This window comes from Syngnathus scovelli, chromosome 6 (assembly GCF_024217435.2).
Source record: "Syngnathus scovelli strain Florida chromosome 6, RoL_Ssco_1.2, whole genome shotgun sequence".
Taxonomy (NCBI): Eukaryota; Metazoa; Chordata; class Actinopteri; order Syngnathiformes; family Syngnathidae; genus Syngnathus; species Syngnathus scovelli.
The window spans coordinates 6,809,833-6,818,769 of record NC_090852.1 but is presented as its reverse complement, the minus strand read 5'-3'; the positions used below and the strand labels follow the sequence as shown (position 1 = coordinate 6,818,769).

At 41.7% G+C, this 8,937-nt stretch overlaps 1 protein-coding gene across 4 annotated transcripts; it reads right to left on the bottom strand.

The window, feature by feature from the left end:
- Positions 1-311: 311 nt before the first annotated feature.
- On the bottom strand, positions 312-8,932 carry LOC125970801 (neuroplastin). 4 transcript variants are annotated; one of them, XM_049723447.2, is made up of 8 exons: positions 8,785-8,932; positions 8,618-8,708; positions 5,259-5,433; positions 5,095-5,189; positions 4,392-4,525; positions 3,784-4,057; positions 1,092-1,169; positions 312-947 (listed from the first exon to the last, which is right to left on the bottom strand). In XM_049723447.2, exons 2-8 carry the CDS (start codon positions 8,706-8,708, stop codon positions 919-921), a joined length of 876 nt encoding a protein of 291 aa, XP_049579404.1. In that variant the 5' UTR covers positions 8,785-8,932; the 3' UTR covers positions 312-918. The 4 variants fall into 4 exon arrangements, with proteins under 4 accessions (XP_049579404.1, XP_049579405.1, XP_049579406.1 ...); XM_049723448.2 differs by adding an exon at positions 2,217-2,238 and having other exon boundaries at positions 8,618-8,930; XM_049723449.2 differs by adding an exon at positions 2,217-2,226 and having other exon boundaries at positions 8,618-8,929.
- Between the last annotated feature and the right edge of the window lie 5 nt (positions 8,933-8,937).

Sequence of the window (8,937 nt, the reverse complement as noted above, 5' to 3'; positions counted from 1 at the left end):
CTCTTCTGCGTTGCTATTGGCCCATGGCAAATCACATACATACACGGCGAGGTTTTTTGTTTTCAAATTTTATTCTTAAAAATGATTTGAGTCAAGATTTTGTGTAGCAGGCTGTCCAATCCCGTCCGCTGTACAGAAAACATGCAGCTGCGCACTAGAACGTCTATATGCTCCTACTATAGTTAAAGCTTTGTCACAGGAAAACCCCCCAAAAAAATCAAAAGCTATGTTTTGTAAATATATTGACATGGATATTTGTTGCATAGGAGAAAAGCCATGCTGTACAATACACACGTCATGACAAGAGAATGTTAAAATGATTAGATTTCATAAAGTCGATTTATACAGTTTCCAGTATTGTCAACATTTAAGTGCATCATACTATTTATATCACGAGAGTGATTTGATACATACAATACATATATAAATTAAATCTTTAGAGGGACATTGCAAAGCCCTTGAAATGTAATATTACTTTGAATCTTAGGTAATGATATGCAGTTGCATGATAAAACTGTACAAAACCGGCCATCTCTGATGATAGCGCCATTTTCTAAACTGGTGAAAGGCGGCCATTTTCTCTTAAGAAACATAGATTATCTATAGTATATGAAGCCACTCTAAGAGAACAAAAATACAGAAGAAAATCCTGTCTCAAGTAGAGGGTCAACATCTTGCATGCAATTATTTTATAAGTAGTAAAAATGTCAAAGTAGAGGGGGAGGGGCAACTAAATTGCACAGGTCACTGTTTGCATGCAGTAACAATGATTATGTTAACAATCCCGTAATGATATGAGTGAATAAAAACATCTCGCGGCGCACATCAAAATCATAAGGCATGCCTCATTCAACCACACATTAAAATCGCGGATAAAATTCTATTAACAACTGGCGTTGATTCCAATGTTGTTTACCTTCATGTGGTCAATACATGTTTAGTGTAACCTGCAAATGAAATGAAAGCACATCTCATTAGAGCAGCCATATTTTGGCGCCGACTTCACACATTGGTGTAATTGGTCCCTGCAGGCTTGCTAATACATATTTATCTGCCGGACGGTTTGGTCATTTTAATAATTGAATACTCACTCTGCTGACAGGCGGGTTCAATTTGTATTCCTCTGGCGCAGGTTCTTATCTTTGTGATTGTTGGTTGAATTGGTTTTCCTGTAGCGAGAAGTAAATGACAAGATCAGATCACATCTTGCGCAACATTGTGTATTCAAAAATGCAAAAATCACTCACTTATGTCACTCTTTAGATACAAGCTTATCTCGACGTCGGCTACTGAGCTGCATTTCTTTGAGGTGTAATCATACTAACAATTCTGGATATCAGGCAGGATAAAGATGAAGACGAATGAAGAAATTTCTGTGTCTTAAAGATCTAAAATAGCGCACACATTGTTAGGGTTTTCCAGGTTATCTTGATCCTATGATTATGTTGGAATGTAACCTGTAATAATTAAACTCGCCTGTCCTGTCTTAACAATCCAGTGCTAAGATCTTTTGAACTGATTGACTAGCTGCAGAGGAAGCAATCAAAGTTGTTTCGTGAAGGACCCCCTGCTGTGCTTTGATCAGCCAGGGGCTTCGGCCATTTGTCTACTCTGACCCCCACTCTCAACCCCCACTCTGTTTCTCTCAATAAAAATGCTCCTGCACGAGGCCTGAGGCAGACCTCCATTTCGATCATCGCTGCACGCACAGCGACGAATGGACTCTCCACCTGCAGGTGTCCAAAAGGACTTACTTGTCTCCCGTGTGGTTCTTGCAAAATAAGTTGGAGTGAGCAAATCTCTAACACACATCAAAACTTTTTGTACCTGCTTTCTTTTAGGGTGGGAAATTTTGCTTTGGGTGTGACTTATAACCAAGAAATGTTTGTGTCAAATGTCCCAGCGGTTCTTGTGTATCACCCCAAATTCAAAGCAGCTCAATATAACAAGCTAAACTACAAATGATGCACGGATTAAGTATTAATTCATTTCACAGTAACATGAAGGAATCAAATTTATATAAATATTGTTCATCATCCTCCATATTTATGTACTCTTTATCTTCAAAGTGAATTTATGCATTTCGAAATAAACACTTTATATGATTATCAAAATAGCCACGATCATACCCCATTGCCCTTTGTCGGAAAACGGAAACACTACATGCAGTTTTGAGGTTTACTGTACACAAAGTAAATTCAAACGTTCATACTTACACTGGTCCAGCTGGGTCATCATCTGAAGCAGCGAGGGGAAATATGGAGATCAAAAATGAGAAGCGCAAGGGAAAGGAGATGGAAGACTGAAGTTGTGTTTTTTTTTGTTTTTTTTTTGCTCGTCCACAGCGCTTAAGGATAATAAGGCTACTGCATTTTGTTCAAAGGTTTCATTTCGTGATGAAATGAGATAAATATGCAACCTTGTTACTAATAAAACACAGTCCAATGCAGCACACCACCACATTCCACAGACAAATGAAATGCTGAAATGCAGTTAACCTTGCAACAATAATTTCCATGCAGATAACAAATGTTGCTAATGGTATTAGCAACACCACTGCTCATCACTTAACTGCGGTCGTGTGAAACAATGGCTCAAGGCAAAAGCTTTCACAGTCCAATGAGGTAATGCATTAAAATGAAGATCCTGCATAATTTTAACATGAACATGTTTCAGGTTGAGCAACGACAAATTGTGTCCTGTGACGTGAGAAGAGGATGATGCTGAAGCATGCAGTCTGACACTTACCACATACAGCGTTAGGTTGGGCAATTGGGAAAAGGAAGATATGATAATAAAATATTCAGCAGAGAAAGCTGACCTAATTTAGGGCAATGCAATTACAAGATGAATTATTAACAATTCATGCAGAAATTCTGGCTCACGCAAGCAATGTCTAATTGGATTTGTAGAAAAGAAATGTAAAAAAAATAATAAAGATTTTAACTCAATTTAATTTTAGGTAATTAACATAATGAAATGTGATCATGTTCAGTGACTGTCATAGAGGTATCACTCATACATATGAGGCGCTGCTTGCATTAGTCGATGTGTTCGCACCCACAACGGCGCAAACTGCCATTTCTAATTGTACTCATCTGCACAAATACCAAAAGAAAACACCAACACACAATTAGATCACACTTTGTGCTAGACACAAAAATAGACCCTTCCAGTATCTACTGCTTGAGCATATAGCAGCCTGGGGCGTCCATGAAACACTATTAATCATTAAGAATGTCCATCTCCACAACACTGCAGTGTCCCATTTCGCATTAATATTAAATGCACAAAATTGTCCGGACAAGGTGCAACCTCCAGCAACAGTGTCTGCCTTTTGGGCTCAACCTCATCAGACTGAATTATTGGATGCTGGCACAGTCTTGTCAGGCGGCCATGTTTGTGCCTCTGGTGAGTGAATATCCCAAGAATGCTTTGGACGGTTTGTGGCGACTGCAGAGCGCACGCTTGCCTTTACAAGCGTGTGCGTGTGTGGTGGAAAGCATCCCAATTTCCTGCGTCGCTGTGCGGTACGCATACAGCTCTGCGGCAGAGACACTGCAGCGCTATACATTATCGCCATCAGCAACAGTCCCATCAGCAGCGACAGGAAAGCTAGCCCTCTTGGTTTATTTTAGATTGTTCTATTGCTCAAAATAATTGCTACTTTCTCATGTTCTTTCTATTATTCCATATCAGTCAATATCTCATTTGTATTTCAATCCGAGGAGTAATAAATAGGTTTGAAATAGCAAACAAAGCGGCAAAGTGTCGGTGACTCACCGTCTTGTAAATCCTCGGGCTTCTTGCGCTTCTCATAAACGACGATGATGACGATCAGGATGATGATTTCAGCAAGCACCCCCAAAAGAGGCCATAAGGGAGCCAAATGGCTGCGGACTCTCAGCACGGACCTCTCGTCACTGCTGCCAATCAAATTGGTGGCGTTACACTGGTACTCGCCCGGGTCCAAATTAATGTCCAGATTGGTGATGCTGAGCTCAGTATAATTGTCTTTGCTGCTGATGGAGAAGCGTCCGGATGAGTTGTCAATTTCCTGTCAAATCAAAATAAAGATGTTGACATTTTGGGGTTTTTGAGCATACACGGATATCGCTGACCATCAATATAGTAGTGCGCCAGTGAAGATTTTTTTTTTTTTTTTTTTTTTAATCCATTCACAGCATTGGTCAATCTGTTAACAGAGTATACATTTTCTTTGTAATTAAAAATTTACACATCGACCCATTAAACATTGCTTATGTGTTCAGGCACAATCTGCAAATCTAGTTGCAAATCAGGCTTGTAATAAAAAGTGAATTTATTTCATCCTACTGAAATAATACAAAATATACTAGGTATGGAAAGTCACAATGAGACACACATCGTACCCTATATATGCCGTTTTCAAGTTTACGCCAAGTCCAGCTAGGATGAGGATAGCCCACAGACTTGCAGTAGAGCAAAGCACGCTGGCCTTCATTCTTATTTTCACTACGCTTGTGGCCCGTAATCTCAGGAGCAGCTAGAGGAAAATATAAAACAATATTATGACATAATATTATAAGATTTTTTTTTCCTCTGAATCAAACAATCCGTTTGGATCGAATAATCTGGCTTGTTACAATGCTCTCGTTATACATAAGCAATCATTATTCCTCCCAATAACATAATTAGGATGACACCAAATCTACTTAATCCAGTTCAACAAAAACAATCAAGAAACACAATAAATTTGAGAGCTGGAATACAAAACATATAGGTCACATCACCCAATAAAGTGAATTGTATTTTTTCATACCATTACAGTATTTTGTCATGTGATGCTAATTTGCCTCTAGGGGAGTGTGTGACTTCAGAAAGGCTGCAACTAGATTCTGCTGCCGAGACATAATCCCTGTGCATCACACAAACAAGACACCATCTGCTGCCACTGAGCTGGCCACTGGCTCGAGCGAGGTGGCAAGGGCATCGGCTTCCCAGATCGCAGGTCCTCGCACTTGTTTGTTCTTGAGGCTACCTTGCTCTAATTTTAAACGCTGATGTACTCTAACTGTATGCAACGTAACCTGCGGCTCACAAATCAACACAGACCTTTAACTTCAATCGTGGTGTTGGCGGCAGGAGACATCTCAAAGGTGAAGACGCACATGTACACGCCAGCATCGTCTCCTCTCGGTTTATTCAGCCTGTAATTGAGGGGCACGCGTTGAGTGAACTCATTCATATGGGTGCATTGAAAATGCAGAGACGCTTACTTGTATTCCGTGTTCCTATTTGGACTGCGGGTTTCTGGGATTTCCTCGCCATTTCTCATCCAGTAGCTCTCCAGGAGGGCGTTCTCACTGCTGGACAGGTTGCACTGCAGAGTGAAAGGTGGACTGTGGCCTTCTACGGGAAGGGAAGTGTGCTCAGAAGCGGCGATTGATGGCTCTGGAAGAAAGGCGTCCATTAGTCCCGACAGACTTGACACTGACTGAATGAGAGTCGACTTGAAAAACCTGATTGATGCCTCGGATGGGCAGTCAAAACGAAGGGCATATATTAAAGACTGCAGAATTAATTACGGAGAAACAAAATGGTGACAAAAAGTAGGAATGCTTGGATTAACCAACTGCTTATATATTCAAATATAATTCAGATTGAGTATCCCATAATTTATATTTGTAATCAAATAGCTTGATAAAGTGACTCAAAGATAAACACCACAATGCTGCTTAGAGTGCTTAAGAGCTCAAAAGCGTGCAAAATCCTGGTTTGAGTGTTTGTATTCAGATTAATCCCGATTATCTTGTTTGTGCATGTAGACACTGGTGAACCTCTTAATGCGTATACGTACCACATAAGACACCCGTGTATGCGTGTCTGCAGTCATATTTTGTTCAATAAAATATGCCTATTCCTTATTGAAATATTTAATTACACTGTCTACACGGGATACATGTTTTTGTTTTTTTTACCCTCATAAGTAGTGATGTCACAATCAAGAGTCTTTGGCTTTCGATTTGATTTTTTTTTTTTACAGCGCGCTTATTCTGACACCAATACCTGAATCCAATTCTGTCCGATACTCACAAAATCGGAAGCCGATACCTATACAAAATATCGGATCAGGACATCCTTACTCATAAGATTTACTTGAATGAATTTACTTATTGGTAATTAGATTGCTCAAATTGGTTGCAAAATCCAACAATTATAAAACACAAAAATCTGTAAAATGTGGTGATGAAAGGAAGCATAGCAAAAGGGAAGACAACTGCTACTGCCTTGGAAGAGAACACAACACAAATGGCGGCGCACTTCTTCAGCACTATGAGGGATGACTGCGACTACAAAGGGAACTAATGGTCCTCTAAATGTCTGAAGGTAGGTTGAGTCAAACTGGAACTGTTAAATTTGGTTTCTTTCACGAGGGAGGGGAGGATATTTCCACAACTCACTCTGCAGCACGGTTATTGTAGCCTGTGCTCTGACCCAGGTGGTGGCGGGATTTATGTGCAGGTCGTTGCGTCTCGGGTCGTTGCTGGCCCTGCACTCATACGTGCCGATGTCGTCCAGAGTGAGATAGGATACTCCCAGCACGCTAACCGCATCGACATCATAGACAGTGCTGATGGACACCCTCCGCTTGCGGGCGCCGTCCCACAGCTGCCTGAAGGAATCGGCTCGGTTGATCTCAGAGTACCACCACTGGATTTCGGGCGTGGGGTTTCCCACTACGTCACAGAATAGCTCAAAGGTGTCTCCCGTGAGTTTGGTTTCAGACCGAGGGGATTTCACAAAGCCCGCTGGCAGAGGCCGTTTAGAAGGGGGCAGCATGCGTGAGGAAAAAGAATACAGTTGTGGGAAAAGAAAAGAAATAAAACAAGCAAATTGGCATTGCGGTGAAATGAATAGGAAAATATATTTATGGTAAAAAATAAAATCAATTGGGAAGCTTTCATTTGTGGTGGCTCATTTGGTCACGTTCAATAAATGACATTGCGTATACACATTTATGGCCGACTCGCACGAAACGGAAATATTATTAAGGTTGCTGTAAAATGATTATTCGGTAATAGACTGAGCAGTGTGCCATCACAGAAACGTCTCTGAGCTAAATGCAGTAATTGTGAAACATGTGATGGAGTCCACACAGAGGAAAAAGTGGGGGAGGACTGGTGCAGCATTCATCCGAGTGCTCTATACGCACCGTGGAACATATACATGAGATTGAGAAGAGATTTATAGAAGCTGCTTCTCCAGGTCTCTAGAGAGTGTGTGTGCAGGGTGATAGACACCCCCCCCCACACACACACACACACTCTCCTCATTTCTATAGGAGCAGTCCACAGCAACAAAGTAAGAAGACGGACAGTATATATATTTATTTTTTATTCATAGGTGCATCATGATTACAGTTAAACCTTGCTCCCCCATGGAACTCAAATTCAAAACAATATATGGGGCTAGTCTCCTTTTTATGATAAAAGTGTGGCCGGCCACTCAAGCCCTGTTTCGCAGCTCAGGTTTGGTTCAGTTTGTGCGTGTGTGTTTTTTTTTTTCCATTTTAAAAAGGTGAAACTATAAAAGCAGCTCCTCAGCTTTTCATAGAACTGCTGAGAGAGACTCTGCCACCTTAGATGTGTCAAACGCGCCACATGAGTCGTGCGGTCACAGTATCTGAATGTTTTATTTGTGTTAGATGAAGCTACATTATTATTATTTTTATAAGTGCTGAGTCCATTCTTACCTACAATCATAGGCACATAATGAATCGCGTTTAAATTCATATAGTGAACATGTACAGTGAATATTAGAATATACATAGATACTATTAAAAAAAAAAAAAATGTCTTGCGCAACAGAAAAAACACATGCAATGCATACCAACACAGGGTCAGGTGCGGACTTCTCACTTGACCCAAAACAAAGACACACACATTATGGTTTTGGAATCTCGATCTGCTCTAATTTGTTTGTTGGTTGGGGGGCAGATTTATGAGAATGGATCATCCATACAAGTACTTCTGAACTGGGAAAATCAATATGCAAGTGCAGTGCAGTATATCTCAGCAAAGAGTTAACATTCATTGTAGTGAATGAACATTAAAGACATGGATCCCAGTGCAGCATCACTGCTCTAAAAATAGGGGCTTGCAGCAAAATGGACTGATGCTATTTACAGAGCTTCACTTCTGAGGTCCAACATCCATGAATCTGTTTGTGTGCATGTAAACTTCAATGTGACAGAACCCTAACACCCCCCCCCCCCCCCCCCTACTCCTGAGCAGCACTTGTCCTTGGCTTACGTTTCAGTATTCAGCACCACACTCTAAAAGGACATTTTGGGGGACATCACACAGGCCATTGTGTGGCCCACTTGAGCCTCCACGGCTTGTAATATTTTATCGACCTTACGTTCCGGGGGCTCTGCAAGCACCCCCCCCCCCCCCCTTTTGAAAAATATGTATCCCCTTATCTTAACGTCAGCCATGACTACCTTGCGGCTGGACAGGTGTAAGGATTTTTGCTGCGGTGTTAATCACATCAAATTACATGTCTGACGTCGCCCACTGACAAGCTGCCACAATAGCACCAAGTTAATCATACACCAGGGTGGCTCATTTCTTACCGTTTTGCGAGGAGACGCCGTGCAGCATCAGGGCTCCTAATATCACCACCGGGAGGGACATGGCTGCGGCTCGGCGTTTGCAAGGTACCATCTTCAGGGAAGGAAAATGCCGGTGCGTTAGCGCTAAGGTGACCTGCTTGGGATATGATGGCACGAGAAGGAATCACCAAGGAGGCTTGCGCCGCCACACGCTCCAGTGGAAGAGGGAAGTGACGCCAGGCGCCTCGACTAGCGGGAGTCTTTAGTACTACTCCTGACGAGTCGACCTCGTCCGTCTCCCTCCTTCTGCATCAAAGCCACCTTGTAGCAGTTACGCGTCT